Below are 18,584 nucleotides of genomic sequence, written 5' to 3' on the forward strand. Positions count from 1 at the left end.
TGCAAATGTTTCATAATACATAAAATATATTAGTACAATAGTTCATGTATATAATTTATAAATAAATATACATTTATTGTGGGAATATGTGCTCCACAATTTTTTTACTTATAGAAGTATGTAATCAAAAAAGTTTGGAGGCCAGTGATTTAGATAAAGAAAGTCCCAGTCATTAAAAGAGCAATGGCCCCTCAACCACAACTGTAAATGGATATAACATGGGAAATGTCTGTTCTCTTACAAGAAGTCCTAACTCATGCCATTGCTATGAAATAGCAATATTATAGCTGCAAGGAGATGTAGCTTTTTGGGAGAGGATGAACAGACCTGAGAAGGGCAGACCAACATACTTTTTTGGACAATGTATCATATTCCTTTCTGAGGTTATCGATCATTTTCTTTTCTTCAACTAAGGCCTCTTCAATGTCTAGCCTTTTCTCTCGAAGTTGAAGGGCCAGTTCAAAGAGACCCTTATCACAATCTGAAAAGACAGTCAAAAGAGTAAAGCAGCCCCATTTGTTAGGGAATGTAGTAATACAGTAAGTGTGGACTTTGGAGCTTCAGAATTATTAATGTCCATCTACTCCAGCAAGGTTCCATCATACCTAGGGCTCCAGGTAGAAATTATTCTGGGTAGAAATTATTAATGGTATTAATAATCATGATAGTGGTTATGATACTAGTATTGATGTTCTGAGCAGTGCTCTGAGCCAGGCTTGGTGCTGGGTCCTTTATGTACCTTATCTCATTCAAGGCTCACAGGCCCTGCAAGGTAGAGACTGTTGTTCCCATTTTATAGGTCACGACCACCCGACCACCGTAAGTCTCAGAGAGGTCACACAGCTGATATGTGACAGAATGGGATTCAAGTACAGTACCTCTGTATTAATTTCCACTATATCACACTGACAGCCACATTTATCCACTGAGTAATTGATAAAGAATGTGAAAATATAATGGATCACTACAATGGAATTTAGGAACCATAGCTCCATCCCAAGTTCTACCACTAAACTAACTGTGAGCCTTTGTTCAAGCCGTTTAATCCTGCTATAAAATAACAAGTTGCACTACAAGATTTTCTAGCTTTCTTCCACTCATAAATATGATTTTAAGAAGATTCTTATTTTCAAAATCAAAACAAGATTTAAACTTTATTTGACTTTAAAATTTGATTTATAATTGGTATGAAATACCTAGGAAAATAATTTCAGATCAAGAAGAAATAGTTTTCCTACTGAGCCATTCATGTATTGAGCCGGTAAGAATATTGGTCTGGACTATAAGAATATTGGACTGTAAGAATATTTCAGACTGGTTTCACCAGTGAAAACAGTGAATATAAGTTGCCAAGCATCTCCAGGAAATGTAAAAATTGCCCTTACAAAACAGGTTTGAAATATGAAAACTGAATGGTTTGGCAAAAAGGAAGAGCTTTATAAAAATATACTTAAATATATATTTTTATATATAAATCTTCTGTTTCTCTATAAAATGAAACTTTCTGCACAATTTATGACTCTGAATCAACTAGAGATTGTCTGCAGATTATTTAATTGGGTACTCATAAGTAGCTGCCTCAAGAAACAGAAAATTAATTGTCCGGAGAGCCCCAAAGAGTATCCATTAGACTATACTTCATACAGATTAAGCCATCCTTTCCTTAAATATCATTATGAGACAATCGAGAAACCAAAAAAAGGGAATTTCTGGTATTATCAATCCATAGTCACACGTAACAGAGAATGCATGGTTTTACCCCACTTACTTGTTGGGCAGATAGAATCATCAAAAACGTCATCTTCGGATCCAGACTCATCCGCGTCACTCTCCAAGCTGGATTCTTCTTCACTTGAGTCATCACTTTCTTCATCTTCATCTAAGGAGAGAGGGAAACACTGTTAACAGGCAGAGAAGTTCCTGTGTTAAGACTTTAAAAAGAAATCATTTTTCAATGAGTTAGTTACTAGGGAAACAACAGGTAAATAAGGAAATTATTCAGTATTTTTAGAAGAATTTAAAATGGTTACGGATACAGAGACCACAAACTCAAATGCCTGCAGAAGGCTGTGCAATTAATTTCCCGGCATTGAGTCACAGAGGGTTGAGATCAAGCTGCCAAGCTGCTTATGCTGTGACCCACCTAACACACGCTTGGTTATACAGTCCACAATTCCTAAATCACAGTGCTCTGAAAACAGAGAAGATTTTTCATAACTTCTCTGAACCGAAGTAATACCATTTATAACCTTCACTTAACCTGCTTAGTGTGGATATTCATGTCCTGCTGCAGAACTATTACGATGTTTGATTTAGAGATTCTGCACCAAACCCTACTGGGGGTGTTAGTGGACAAAGACTCTCGCCTTTAACCAAACTTGAGTCAGACTCCTCTGAGTCCTCTGACTAGTCCTTGACCTTGAACTAAATGGGCTCTGTCCTGGGCCCATTTAGTTCAGTTTTAGCAAGAGTCCTGCTGAGTAATTCCCCACCCTTGATAGCTGGTCAAATTCCTTATTCCCTACCCTCAATATCTTATCACTCTGGTCTGCCTTCAACAGAAACCCTGTTAGGTCAGTTTAGCAAAGAATTACCCTACCTCTTAGTAATTTTCTATCAACTAACCCTGACCATGCTCCTTGGCTATAAATCTCCACTTGCCTTGTTGTATTCAGAGTTGAGCTGATCTCTCCCCTACTACAAAATTCCATTATAGTGATCCCCCTGAATAAAGTCTGCCTTATTCTTAACAAGTGTCATGAATGATTTTTTCCTTTAACAATGTCATATTTAATACATTTTATAAAATTTTTTGAATACTAAAATACATCTGCTCCCAAGAGTTTTGGATAAGGAATTGCAGACCTCCCCCACTCAAATCTAACCCCATTTTCTTTTAAAACACCTTGAGCCCATGTGTGAACAATTGGCAATTTCTATTATATGGAACATCAAAAAATAGAGATAAGAAGTGGACCTTATACTCACTAGAAGATTTGTTAAATTAAAATGTCTCAGAACTTTCCTGGTGGCACAGTGGTTAAGAATCCGCCTGCCAATGCATGGGACATGGGTTCGAGCCCTGGTCCAGGATGGTCCCACGTGCCGCGGAGCAACTAAGTCTGTGCGCCACAAGTACTGAGACTGCACCGTAGAGCCCGCGAGCCACAACTACTGAAGCCCGCATGCCTAGAGCCCGCGCTCCGCAACAAGAGAAGCCACCACAATTAGAAACCCACACACCGCAACAAAGCGTAGCCCCCACTCACCACAACTAGAGAAAACCTGCACCCAGCAACAAAGACCCAACACAGCCAAAAATAAATAAATAAATTTAATTAAATTAAAATGTCTCTTAAAATGACTACAAGTGATCTGTACCACCTTATGGAATAAATCAGCAAAGTTTAAAATTAGGCTTTAAGATTCTTACATAGATTTCTGTTTTCAAGAAAAGGAAGCAGATCTACTTCCCCTATTCCTCCCACTAAATACAGCCCAAACCCCTGGACATTATATGTAAAACAAACACAAGAAGACTCTGAGAAGTGGGAAGAAGGCGGCAGACCTACTAATGCACTTCAAACCCTGAGGAACAACACTGTGGTGAGTTCCTTGGGCCTTTTTTTTTGCCCTGTATCTCAGAGGTGGAGAAGACTAAGAAACCTGAAACACCAACAGGTGCAGATAAAGAAAGGCCCAACCAGAACCTGCTCTCTCTAGCCAAATGACCTCACCATGCTGTCAGTAGAGATTCTGTGGGGAGCTGGGACTCCCATCTGCACACAACAATAGTAAGGAGATCTCCTTTCCCTTGGGTGAAAAAAAAAGGCTGAGTACCTCCACTTGGCAGTAAGGAGGATGCACCCACTCCTTCCTCTGGAAGAACAGTGTTAGAGAAAGCCAACTAAACCAGAAGATTTAAATAAGATACAGAATCTCATACATAATATGAACGTCTCCAGCTCTCAACTGGAAGTCATGCATCATACCAAGAACCAAGAATATCTCCAACTGAATGAGAAAAGACAACCAATAAATGTTAACAGTAAGATGCAGAAATGTTAGAATTATCTGACAAAGTACTTTAAACAGGCAAGATAAAAATGCTTCAATGAGCAATTATGAACACACTTGAAGCAAATGAAAAAATGCAATGCCTCAAAGAAATAGTCTCAGCCTATTTATTTATATAAAGAAGAACTAAATGGAAATTTTAGAACTGAAAAATACAATAATTAGAATAGAAACTAATGGATGGGTTCAACAGCAGAATGGAGGGGACAGAGAAATGAATCAGTGAACTTGAAGAAAGAACAGTAGAAAGTAGCCAGTTTGAACAACAGAGAGAAAACAAACTGGAAAAACAAACAGAATCCAAACCCCAGAGCCTCAGAGGCCTATGGGACCATAATGAAAGGTCTAACATTCATGCCATTAGAGTCACATGAAGGAGTGAGGAAAAGAGGGGGTCTTTAAAAGGACTTGAAGAAATAATGGCTGAAAACTTCTCAAATTTGGCAAAGGACATAAACCTATGGATAAGTTGAATGAATTCCAAAGAGGATAAATCCAAAAAAAAAATCTACACTAAGACTCATCACAGTCAAACTTCTGAAAACTAAAGAGAAAAAAATCTTGAAGGCAAACAGAGAAAAGGGGATAAGCAATTTGAATATCAGAGGGTTTCTCATCAGAAACTATGGAGACCAGAAGGAATTGGCACAATATTTTTCAAATGCTGAAAGAAAAGAAATGCCAACCTACAATCCTATACCCAGTGAAAATGTCTTTCAGAAAAAGAGGAGAAATCAAGACATACTCAGATTATAGGAAAATTTTAAAAATTGCCACTAGTATACCTGCCCTAAAAGAATGGATAAAAGAAATTCTTTACACAGAAGGAAAATTATTTTTTAAAACAGGAAACTTGGAGCAGAAACATGGATAAATACAATAGGCTTTCCTCCTCCAAGTGTTTAAATTACGTTTGATAATTGAAGCAAAAATTATAACATTGTCTGATATGGTTCTAGATGTATGTAGAGGAAATATTTAAGACAAGCATATTATAAATAGGGAAGATAAAGAGATGTAAAGGTAGATGAGGATTCTATACTTGACTTAAACTGGTAAAATGATGACACTTGTGGACTGGAATAAATTATGTATATATAATGTATCAATAATATATAGAGCAACCACTAAAAAAAGTATACAAAGAGATACATTAAAAAGTTCTAGAGAAAATTAAAATGGAATTCCAAAAAAAATGTTCAAGTAACCCACAGGAAGGTAGGAAAAAGAACAAACACAGAAAACGGAGAATAAGAACAAATAAAAAATAAAATGGCAGACTTAAGCCCTAATATATCAAATGTAAGTGGTTCAATATACCAATTAGAAGACAGAGTGGATGAAAAACATTATTTGACCATATGCTGTCTATCAGAAATTCATTTCTAATATAACTATATAGTCAAGTTGAAATTAAAAGGAGGGGCAAGGAATATTATGCAACTATTAATCAAAGCAAAGCAGGACTGACTATACTAATATAAGATAAATAGACTTCAGAGCAAAGAAAATTACCCAAGACAGAAAAAGACCTTATATAATGATAAAAGTATCAATCCATCAAGAAGACATAGCAATATTAAATGTGTATTCATAAAACAACAGAACTGCAAAATATGTGAAGCAAAAACTGACAAAAATGAAAGGAGAAATAGACAAATCCATGATTATATTTGGAGACTTCAACACCCCCTCTGTTAACATTTGATGCAAAAACTATACAGAAAATCAGCAAGGATATAGAAGACCTGAACAGTATCATCAATCAGTAGAATCTAACTAACGGCAATAAAACACTTCACACAAAACAGCACAATATACATTCTTTGCAAGTGCCCACAGAACATACACCAAGATTGACCGTATGTCAGACCATAAAACAAATCTCAACAAATATAAAAGAACTGAAATGATACAAAGTGTGTTCTCTGACCACAATGGAATCAAACTAGAACTCAATAACAGAAAGATAACAGGAAAATCTCAAAACACTTGGACCTACACAACACACTTGTATATAATCGATGGGACCCAGAAGTCACAATGTAAATTTTAAAACTACATTGACCTGAATGGAAATGAAAATGCACTTGAAAATTTGTGGAATACAGCTAAAGCAGTGCTGAGAGAGAAATTATAGTACTAAACTAGAAAAGAGGAAAAATTCTCAAGTCAATGATTTAAGCTCCCACCTCAAAACTTAAAAACAGGAGTACAAAATAAACCCAAAGCAAGCTGAAGGAAGCTAATAGTAAAGATAATAACAGAAATCAATAAAATTGAAAGCAGAAAAATAATAGAGAAAATCACTTATACAAAGAGCTGATTTGTTCTCAAAAAGATCAATTGAATTGACAAACCTCTAGCAAGACTGAAAAAAAATAGGAAGATAAGAAACAATTTACCAATATTGAGAATGCAACAAGTGATATTACTACAGACGCTGCAGATATTAAAAGGATAACAAGGAAATACAATGAACATCTCTATGCACATAAATTTGCTAACTTAGGTGAAATAGACCAATTCCACAAAAAATACAAATTACCACAACTCACCCAATATAAAATAGATAATTTGAATAGTTCTGTAACTATTAAGAACATTGAAATTCTAATTTTAAAACTACCTTGAAGAAATCCATTGGCCCAAATAGTTTCACTGGAGAACTTTACCAAACATTTATAAAGAATTGCCATAAATTCTTTACAATATCTTCCAGAAAAATCAAAAAGGAGAGAAGACTTCCCAATTCACATTCTGAAGCTATTATTCTCCTGATACTAAAACCAGATAAATATAGTACAAAAACAGTACAATGATCCTCATGAATATAGACATAAAATTTCTTAACAAAATATTAGCAAGTAGAATTCAGCAATATATAAAAAGAATTTTACATCACACCAAGGGAGATTTATTTCAGAAATGCTAGTCTGATCTGGTAATCAGTAATCAGCCAATATAATCCACCATCTTAACGGGCTAAAGAAAAAAAAATCACATAATTGTCAATGCAGTAAAGCATCTGATAAAATTCAACACCCATTCATGATAAAAATTCATGAAAAATAGGAAGAGAGGGGAACTTCCTGAACTTGATAAAGACTATGAAACACAGGTGTTTCTTAATGGTACAGGTAGCATACTTAATGGTGAAAGATTGAATGCTTTCCCCCTAAAATTGGACTAAGGCAAGGATATCAGCTCTGAGCACTCTATTTCAAGATAGTACTGGATGTTCTAACCAGTGCAATAAGGCAATAAAAGGTAATTGGCATACCGACCAGAAATAAATAAAACTGGCCCCTTTTACAGATAGAAATTCCCAAGGAATCAATCAAAAACCCCTAAAACTAATAAGCAAGGTTATAAGATATAAGATAAACATCTAAAAAGCAATTATATTTCTATATACTAGTATGAATATGTGGACACCAAGATTAAAAGCAATATACCTTTTAAAATTACTCAAAAAAAAAGGGAAATACTTTGGTGTAAACCTAACAAAACATGAACTTGAATTGTATGTTGAAAACACAATGCTGATGACAAATCAAAGCTTTACATAAATACATACTATGTTCATGCATTGGAAGACTCAACACAGTAAAGATGCAAATTCTCCCCAGATTGATATAGAAGTTTAACACAATTGCTATCAAAATTCCAACAAGATTTTTTGTAGGTTGAGAAAAAAAATTCTACAATATGGAAATATATAGGAGTTGGAATAGCTAAAACAATTTTGAAAAAGAAGAATAAACTGGGAGAAATTAGTCTACCTGATTTCAGAACTCAATAGCTACTATAATCAAGACTATAGTATTGGTGGAGAGATAGACACATAAATCAATAGAAGAGAATAGAAAACCTGGATATAGAGCCACACAAATAGGCCCAAATGATTTTTGACAAAGATCAAAAGCAATTCAATGGAAGAAAGACAGCCTTTTCAACAAATGGTGCCAGAACAATTGGAGGTTCCTAGGAGAAAAAAAAACCTTGACCAAAGTCTCACATCTTATACAAAAATTAACTCCAAATGGATCACGGACTTAAATGTAAAATGATAAAACTTTTAGAAAAAAATAGGAGAAAATCTTTAGGACCTAGGGCTAGGCAAAGAGTTCTCAGACTTGACACCATAACAAGATCCAAAAAGGGAAAAACTCAAGATATACAAACAGCTCATACAACTCAACAACAAAAAATAACCCAATCAAAAAATGGGCAGAAGACCTAAATAGACATTTCTCCAAAGAAGAAATACAAACGGCCAATAGGCACACAAAAAGATGGTCAACATCACTAATTATTAGAGAAATGCAAATCAAAACTACAATGAGGTATCACTTCATACCAGTCAGAATGGCCATCATTAAAACTATATAAATAACAAATGCTGGAGAGGGCGTGGAGAAAAAGGAACTCTCTTACACTCTTGGTGAGAATGTAAGTTGGTACAGCCACTACGAGAATAGTATGGAGGTTCCTCAGAAAACTCAAAATGGAATTACCATATGATCCGGCAATCCCACTCCTGGGCATATATTCAGACAAAACTCTAATCCAGAAAGATACATGCACCCCTATGTTCATAGCAGCACTATTCACAATAGTCAAGACATGGAAACAACCTAAATGTCCATCAAGAGATGAATGGAATAAGGAGATGTGGTACATATATACAATGGAATACTACTCAGCCATAAAAAAGAATGAAATAATGCCATCTGAAGCAACATGGATGCAACTAGAGATGATCATACTAAGTGAACTCAGAAAGACAAATACCATATGCTATCACTTACACGTGGAATCTAAAATATGACACAAATGAACCTACCTACGAAACAGAAACAGACTCACAGACATAGAGAACTTGTAGTTGCCAAGAGGGAGGGTGATGGGGGCAAGATGGAGATGTAAGCTATTATATATGGAACAGATAAACAACAAGGTCCTACTGTATAGCAGAGGGAATGATATTCAGTATCCTATGATAAACCATAATGGAAAAGAATATTAAAAAAGTGTATATATGTGTATAACTGAGTCACTTTGCTGTACACCAGAAATTAACACAACATTGTAAATCAATTATACTTCAATTTAAAAGAAGAAAAATAATTTTTTTTTTGCGTACACGGGCCTCTCACTGTTGTGGCCCCTCCCATTGCGGAGCACAGGCTCTGGATGCGCAGGCTCAGCGGCCATGGCTCATGGGCCCAGCGGCTCCGCAGCATGTGGGATCTTCCCGGACTGGGGCATGAACCTGTGTCTCCTGCATCGGCAGGCGGACTCCCAACCACTGCGCCACCAGGGAAGCCCAAGAAAAATAATTTTAAGGGAAAAATTTACAAACTGGACACTAACAAAATTCAAAACTATTGCTCTGCAAACTCTGTTAAGGGAATGAAAAGACAAGCTATAGACCAGGAGAAAATATTTGCAAACCACATATCTGACAAAGGACTAGTAGGTGTAATATGTAAAGAACTCTCAAAACTCAACAGTACCAAAGCAAACAATCCTATTCAAACATGGGCAAAAGACATGAAGAGACATTTTACCAAAGATATACAGGTGGCAAATAAACATATGAAAAGACGTGCTTGTTAAATGAAACTATCCTATGATATCTTATACCAGATACACACAGACACACACACACACACAATCCAGATGGTTAGAGACCTAAAGGTTTATATCCTCTCTTCTGTAACCCCATAGTGCCTCTACATTGTCTATGTTGTAGTGAAATAAAAGGGTGTACTATTTCCCTTAGTTATTTCTCTATTTCATGCTAATGAGAAAAAAATAGGATCATACGTAAAAAGAAATACAAACCAGCATCTCCTTCAACCTTCTTTTTCTTCACCCGCTTAATCCTCTTCTTTAGTACCTTCATGAGAAAGTTGGCAAATTTATTGTTTTCTCCAAGGGCTGCTTGGAAACCAGCATAGAGTGCCTTTTCTTGGTCCTGGACCTTGGCGACTTCATTCTTTTTCTCTTCCATCTCTTTAAGAGTTTCATTTATTTTCCACTAAACGAACAAAAAATAAGAACAAATGACAAATATTTCTGATAAACCAGGTTCAGAGAACAATGTACATTACAATGTAAGGTTATAGCCTACAAACATTTTTGAAGCTTCTTAATAGAAGTTTACATTTCTGATGTTTCTGAATGCAGAGTCATTCATTTATTTGATTAAAATTTTATAATTCTTTTGTAAAAATCAGTTACGTTCAGAATCAGATAAGATCGATTCTTTGACGTCTAACTTCCTCAAGATATTAAATTAGGTAAATTGAAATTTTTACTGATATGTGGATATCAGCTAGTATTCTTCCATGTGTGGTCTCAAAAAAGTTTTTTTCATATCAATACAAGATAACTAATACAAAAAGGCACATCTGCTCTTAGTGAAACTGATATACCTAAAAACTGACATCACTACTGAGTACGTATTATCTAATACAATCCTTCTTCTTTTAAGACAAAGATAGATGGTCTAATTAATCTCTTTAAATTTAACATATATGTAACAAATAAACTTAATTTCCTGTGCTATTCAATTATTTATTACTCTAAAACTAGCTATAATATTTAAGAAATTTACCAACTTCTTTTCCAAGTATGTTCATTCATAAGGATAATATATAATCAAAACTCAACTTCACATGATAGCTACTGACAACAAAAACAGACTTTTAATTAGGTAAACTAAACATAAGGGTCACTTTTGAAAAATTTATTCTCCTACCTTACAAAATATCAGATCAAATTCATTAAAAAGTATGATTCACTTCTCCCTGAGCACAGCTACCAAAAACAGAGAGCAAACAGGAATAACGGGGAAAAGGAGGAGGAAGAGAAGACAAAAAAGAGATGTGGACTAGAACAAGGGGGGAAATTAAGTTGAGAAGAAGAAAGAAAAGAAGAATCAAGTCCCCTCCATAACTAAGGCTGTAGCCAGCTAGCACTCTTCTGCCCATTCATACTTGCATGTCCTGTTCCTCTTTGTCTAATGAATTAACACGCTCTTGAAGTATGTTCTCCTGTTTCTCAAAATTCTTCAGGAGAAGCATTTCTTGAAATAATGTGACATGGTGCAGGTCAGATAATTTCATCTGAGTATCTAGTTTCAGTTTCTGATGTCTCAGGAGACGGAGTTCTGCATCAAAAGTGACAATCAGTTCTTTGATCTGAGGTGGAAAAAGATTTGAGGGTATGTTAGAAGTTTAAAACAGGTACATGCATTTTTAAAACTATCCAACAATACTGATTTGTTTGGGTAAAAGCATTTTCTTATTATGCCCTTATTATGGATGGAGAATTACAAGGGTGGGTGGGTGGGGCACATGGGTGTGTATACAGTCTCATAATTTAATTTATGTACATTTAATACCATTGATGAACTGGTTTATTAAGTGGTAGGTATTCTGTAACTGCAGTCCTTCGAACTGTTTCTTCACCATTGATTAAGCCATTGATCAAGAATGTCCTTCTTAGGGCTTCCCTGGTGGCGCAGTGGTTGGGAGTCCGCCTGCCGATGCAGGGGACACGGGTTCATGCCCTGGTCTGGGAAGATCCCACATGCCGCGGAGCGGCTGGGCCCATGAGCCATGGCCGCTGAGCCTGCGCGTCCGGAGCCTGTGCTCCGCAACGGGAGAGGCCACAACAGTGAGAGGCCTGTGTACCACAAAAAAAAAAAAAAGAATGTCCTTCTTGCTGGTTTAAATCAGAGACTGTGAGCTCTTTGTGGGTAGTATTGTGTCTGTCTCCACTCTATCCCCATGGTATCTCTACACGGCCCTTCACACAGTAAGCACTAAAATAATATTTTCCTCACCTTCTTATTTTGAAAAGTTTTAAATCTACAGAACAGTAAATATTTTTAAACAGATAAATATAATTGCGGAGCCACAAGAAACCTGTACAATCTTCTTGGTTTATTTACAGATGAAGAAATTGAGACTAAAAGTGACTTCCCTGAGATCAAATTTGTTACAGAGCTTGGATAAGAACCCAAATATCGGGCTTCCCTGGTGGCGCAGTGGTTGAGAATCTGCCTGCCAATGCAGGGGACACGGGTTCAAGCCCTGGTCTGGGAAGATCCCACATGCCGTGGAGCAACTAGGCCCGTGAGCCACAACTACTGAGCCTGTGCTTCTGGAGCCTGTGCTCCGCAACAAGAGAGGCCGCGATAGTGAGAGGCCCGCGCACCGCGATGAAGAGTGGCCCCCGCTTGCCGCAACTAGAGAAAGCCCTCACACAGAAACGAAGACCCAATACAGACAAAAATTAAAATTAAAAAAATAATAAAAAAATAAAAAAAAGAACCCAAATATCTCATGTCCTGGTCTAGACTTTATTCCACTGCAATTTCAAATGATTTTAAATCCTCAATTTTACTTTGATTTTGACACAGCGTCTCCCTTGCCCCATCACAAAGGAGATGAAGAGATCAACAGAGAGCCCAAAGAGCTGATTCTCCCAATGAAACTAGTACACCAGGAAAAAGACAAACCATTCCATGTTTTTCATTAGGCTGTACTTGAATGGGGAGCCTCGACTATCAAATGCCTATAATGAGTGAGGGCTCAGCCTGGGGCTGAGAAAGAGGAAAATATCTGTGGGTTTGGGTCTGTGAAACTGCTGGAGAATTTCAGAGAGCTAAAAAGCAAAAACAAAAAAACCCAACAAACCAAGGAGAAGAAAAATTAAACTTTTAATGTATGACTGTAGGCTAACTGGGTTCCACTTTAATACTTGTTCAACAAATTTGAATTATTTTTAAATTTCTTTGGAGGAAGCACTATGTTTTCTTCAGTGCAACACCATTCTGCAACTACACCACATAGGTGTCCAAGGTTGTAAGGGTTATGCTTGTTTTATTCTCACTACCCCTCATAGCCTGTAAGCTGTATAGGATAGAGAATGTGTATGACTTGACAATTGTTTCATCCCTACTACCTAGCTAGCACTGTTTCTGCACATAGAATGTCCAATAAATATTTGTTAAATTAATAGTTAAAATTAAATCAATTAAAACTTTTTACTGAATATCTACTATATGTCTTGCATTGTCCTAGACACTTCAGGGGAATCCTAGAATTGTATCTAATGAAACAGAGACTAAAAAAAAATAGAAAAAAATCAATGAAACTAAAGCTGGTTCTTTGAAAAGACAAACAAAATTGATAAACCTTTATCCAAACTCACCAAGAAAAAAAGGCAGAGGGCCCAAACGAATAAAATCAGAAATGAAAAAGGGAAGTTAAAACTGACACCACAGAAATACAAAAGGTCATAGGAGACTACTACTAACAGCTATATATAACAACAAAATGGACAACCTAGAAGAAATGGACAAATTCTTAGAAATGTACAATCTCCCAAAAGGAAACCAGGAAGAAATAGAAAATTGAACAGACCAATTACCAGTACTGAAATTGAATCAGTGATTTTAAAAACTCCCAACAAACAAAAGTCCAGGACCAGAGAGCTTCACAGATGAATTCTACCAAACATTTAGAGAAGTGTTAACAGCTATCCTTCTAAAACTATTCCAAAAACATTGCAGAGGAAGGAACACTTCCAAACTCATTCTGTGAGTCCAGTATCACCCTGATACCAAAACCAGGCAAAGATATCACACAAAAAAGAACATTACAGGCCAATGTCACTGATGAACATACATGCAAAAGTCCTTAACAAAATATTAGCAAACTGATTCCAGCAATGCATTAAATAATCATACAGTATGATCAAGTGGGATTTATTCCAAGGATGCAAGGATAATTCAATATCCACAAATCAATGTGATACACATTAACAAATTAAAAAAAAAAACATATGATTATCTCAATAGATGCAGAAAAACTTTTGACAAAATTCAACATCCATTTACGATAAAAACTCTCCAAAAAGTGAGCATAGAGGGAACATACCTCAACATAATAAAGGCCATATATGACAAACCCATAGCTAACACATTATTGACTGGGGGATCTTTGCAGAAACTAATGCCTGTGGCCATAATATGCCTCTGGTCAAAAATGTGTTAAAGGTGAAAAGCTAAAAGCATTTCCTCTAAGATCAGGAAGAGGGACAAGGATGCCCACTCTTGCCACTTTTATTCAACATAGTATTGGAAGTCCTACCCACAGCAATCAGACAAGAAAAAGAAATAAAAGGAATCCAAATTGGAAAAGAAGAAGCAAAACTGTCCTTGTTTGCAGATGACATGATACTATGCATAGAAAATCCTAAAGACAACACCAGAAAACTACTAGAGCTCATCAATGAATTTAGTAAAGTTGCAGGATACAAAATTAATATACAGAAATCTGTTTCATTTCTATACACTAACAAGGAACTAGCAGAAAGAGAAATTAAGGAAACAATCCCATTTATCATCACATCAAAAAGAATAAAATACCTAGAAATAAATCTACCTAGGGAGGTAAAAGACCTATACTCGGAAAACTATAAGAAACTGATAAAAGAAATTGAAGATCACACAAACAGATGGCAAGATATACTGTGTTCTTGGATTGGAAGAATCAATATTGTTAAAATTACCATACTACCCAAGGCAATCTATAGATTCAATGCAATCCCTATCAAAATACCAATAGCATTTTTCACAGAACTAGAACAAAAACATTTTTGTGTGAAAACACAAAAGACCTCAAATAGCCAAACTAATCTCAAGTAAGAAAAATGGAGCTGGAGGAATTATGCTCCTTGACTTCAAGACCATACTACAAAGCTACAATGATCAAAACAGTATGATACTGGCACAAAAACAGACACATCAATCAGTGAAACAGAATAGAGAGCCCAGAAATAAACTCATGCACCTATGGTCAATTAATCTATGACAAAGGAGGCAAAAATATACAATGGACAAAAGACAGCCCCTTCAATAAGTGGTTCTGGGAAAACAGGACAGCTACATGTAAAAGAATAAACTTAGAACATCCTCTAACACCATACAGAAAAATAAACTCAAAATGGATTAAAGACCTAAATGTAAGGCTGGGAAACCATAAAATTCCTGGAGAAAAACATAAGCAGAATATTCTTTGACATAAATCATAGCAATATTTTTTTGGATCTGTCTCCTAAAGCAAACAAAAGCAAAAATAAACAAATGGGACCTAATTAAACTTAAAAGTTTTCAGACAGCAAAGGGAACCATCAACAAAATGAAAAGACAATCTACTGAATGGGAGAAAATACTGGCAAGTGATATGACTGACAAGGGGTTAATATCCAACATATATAAACAGCTCATACAATTCAACATCAAAAAACAAACAAACAAACAATCTGATTAAAAAATGGGCAGAAGACCTGAATAGACATTTTTCCAAAGAAGAAACGCAGGTGGCCAAAAGGAACATGAAAAGATGCTCAACATAGCCAGTCATTAGGGAAATGCAAATCAAAACCACAATGAGATAATCACCTCACACCTGTCAGAATGGCTATCATTAAAACACACACACACACACACACAAATAACAAATTTTGGCAAGAATGTGGAGAAAAGGGAACACTCACACACTGTTGTTGGGAATGTAAATTGGTGTAGCCCTGTGGAAAACAGTAGGGAGGTTTCTCAAAAAACTGAAAATAAAACTACCTTATGACCCAGCAATTCCACTCCTGGGTATATATCCAAAAAAACCAAAAACACTAATTCAAAAAGATATGTGCACCCCAATGTTCATAGCAGCGTTATTTACAAGATATTGCGAAGATATGGAAGCAACCTAGGTGTCCATCAACAGATGAATGGAAAAATATGTGGTACATACATACAATGGAATATTACTCAGCCATAAAAAAGAATGAAAATTTGCCATTTGCAACAACATGGATGGACCTGGGGGATATTTTGGGTAGTGAAGTAAGTCATCCAGGTTAAGACAAATATTATATGTTAGCAGTTATATGTGGAATCTAAAAAAAAAATAAAACTAGTGAATATAACAAAAAGAAAGAGACTCACAGATATAGAGAACAAACTAGTGGTTACCAGTGGGAAGAGGGAAGGAGGGAGGAACAATATAAGGGTAGGGGATTAACAGGTACAAACTATTATGTATAAAATAAGCTGCAATGAACTAACACACCATTGTAAAGCAATTATACTCCAATAAAGTTGTTTAAAAAATAAGCTACAATGATATATTGTACAACACAGCATATTTTATAATAACTACAAATGGAGTATAACCTTTAAAAATTGTAGATCACTATATTATACATGTGTAACATGTAATATTGTACATCGACTATACTTCAATTAAAAATTTGTAAGACAAAACTAACACATACAAAACAGCAAGAAAAATAAGTACAAAACCTAAGATGCTGATTATAAGTGCAAATGGAGTTTAGAAGAAAGGAGAGTATGTAGTGTGGGCAGAAGATTCTGGAGAGGGTTTGGAAGTGAGCTGAGTTTTGAATGATGACAACTTTGGAAGAAGTCATTGTAGGTAGAAGGAAATAGCAAAGAAAAAAGCACAGATATGAAACTCAGAAGTGGGGTGGTAAGTGTGGAGAAACAGAAAGAGTGAGAAAACAGCACTGGAAGAAGTAGAGATAATGGGTGAAGAATAAGTTTGGGGAGTAATAGGTGCTGCTTTCAGACACACTGAGGAAGGCGACTCTATATGGCTGGCAGGAGGGAACTTCCATCCAGGAAAGGACCTTTTCCTTCCATATTCAGAGCACCTCCTGCACACAACTGGCCCCAGCCTGGTCCTGATTTTCTTACAAATAAAAATATTTGCCATTCCAGCTCCAGAATAATTCTGAAGCTAGTCATTACCGTGAACACTCTCACTAAAGGGGCAAATCACACATTAGAGAAAGAGCAGGGGGTGAAAAGCAGAGGGTGCCCCATTTTCACCGGAAGGTTTTTAGTTATGCTCCATCCATCATCTGAAGGCTGCTTCATCACTTCTCCTTACCATGACTTTAGTTAGATACCAATTAACATGGATTTGCCCTTAATTCTTAGCTTTCCAAAAAGAAAAAAGTTGAAAAGCTCCAAAGTTCTGAGCAGAGCACAATGACTTTCAGAAGACCAGGGATGGGGAGAAAGCCAAGCCATCGGTGAGTTGTGGGCTGGTCAGGGTTTGGGGAAGATTAAGGTAGAGAAATTAAAAATAATTTTAATTATTTTAAATTAAATTATAATTTAATTTTAATTATCCTGCTCTTCTCTCCTTCAGCTTTAAATAAGCAGTCTCATTTCTTACCCTGTTGATCAAATACTGTTGCATGTACAAGTGTTTAATCTCATCCCTCTTCATAATCTCCAGCTCCACTTCAGTTGGATCTGTTCTTTCAAATTCCATGAACTTTGGAATATCTAGATTGAATACTGATGCTTTTGATGATCTAGACAATGAATCACTTGTCGTCAAATCCCCATCCTTTCCAGAAGAGAGTCTGAGGAAGCTTCCAGCTGAGCCTGCAGACACTGCCTGTTCCACTCGAGGGGCCGTTTCAGCCTGATTTTTCATCTGCTGCCGCTTAAAAGCTAGGAGGGTTTCCTCATCATACTGAAATCTCTTTTCTGGGACTTCTTCTGGGTATATCTGAGGGATTTGGGGAATGGGGATGTGCTTGGATACGTGAAGAGTCGACTGAATGTTCTTCAGTTCTTGCACCAGGCACTGTATTTCCTCGATGACAGCCACTTTAAGGTCTCGAAGAGAGACAATGCACTTGTTCATGTGCATTTTCTTTGCATAGGCCTGATAAAAAGAACAGGAAGAAAGCAAAATGACAACCTGCTCACAAAGGGCGGCTTGAAATACAATTTGCGTTTGTCCCTTGACTGGAATGCCTAGCAAAAATTCAAGATAAAAATTTATCTGATCATTCCTGTTTGCTACTAAGTTATTTTCTCTAGTTTTTTAGGCTTTTCCCCATTTCACCTCTCCATAAGGGGAAGACAGTCTGGATGTGACCTCTGGTGTCCCCCAGCTGGCTTCTAGGGCTGAGCTCCCCCATCCTCTTTCCACCACTCAATGGAAGTCCTTCCTGAGCCCTGTACTCAGCCAGATCCCAGGGAAGGGAAGGCCATTCTTTGGTCAGGAGCACACAGTAACCATCCTTCCCTGATGAAAACTCAAATCCTATTGGCTTAGACTCACTTAGGGTTGCCCATCTCGGGCCACTTTAGCCTGTTGTCATTCTGTATTTTGGCCACGTTCTTTCTGTTACTCCTTGTGCAGGCAAGGTCACGATCCTGAATTCCAGTACCATGTCACACTAAGAGTTTCCTGGACTCTTCCTTGGTTCCTTCTCCACTCATCCGAGCCCAGCTATGCCCCTGCCTCCAGTCACAGGTGCCAAACAGGCCCACTGCTCCCTCACTGCCAGCTCTTTCCCCAGGCTGTGTTTCCTAAATGCCCTGACCAGAGCCTCCAGTCACATGCAACCCTGCTCCTGGTGTGCAGTTAGGC

At 36.7% G+C, this 18,584-nt stretch overlaps 1 protein-coding gene across 2 annotated transcripts in view; it reads right to left on the minus strand.

The window, feature by feature from the left end:
* Window positions 1–18,584, minus strand: part of CFAP44 (cilia and flagella associated protein 44) — a 169,773-nt gene that overhangs the window by 32,186 nt on the left and 119,003 nt on the right. For both annotated transcript variants that reach the window (XM_089910540.1, XM_022551158.2), the window contains exons 26-30: window positions 17,370–17,870; window positions 11,088–11,291; window positions 9,931–10,126; window positions 1,769–1,879; window positions 351–481 (exon numbers count right to left, since the gene is read on the minus strand). In XM_089910540.1, coding sequence (XP_089766666.1) covers window positions 351–481; window positions 1,769–1,879; window positions 9,931–10,126; window positions 11,088–11,291; window positions 17,370–17,870 — 1,143 coding nt within the window. The remainder of the gene's footprint in view (window positions 1–350; window positions 482–1,768; window positions 1,880–9,930; window positions 10,127–11,087; window positions 11,292–17,369; window positions 17,871–18,584) is intronic.

This window comes from Delphinapterus leucas, chromosome 4, assembly GCF_059928025.1.
Source record: "Delphinapterus leucas isolate spDelLeu-1000000601 "Yukka" chromosome 4, BTC_Dleu_Yukka2, whole genome shotgun sequence".
Taxonomy (NCBI): Eukaryota; Metazoa; Chordata; class Mammalia; order Artiodactyla; family Monodontidae; genus Delphinapterus; species Delphinapterus leucas.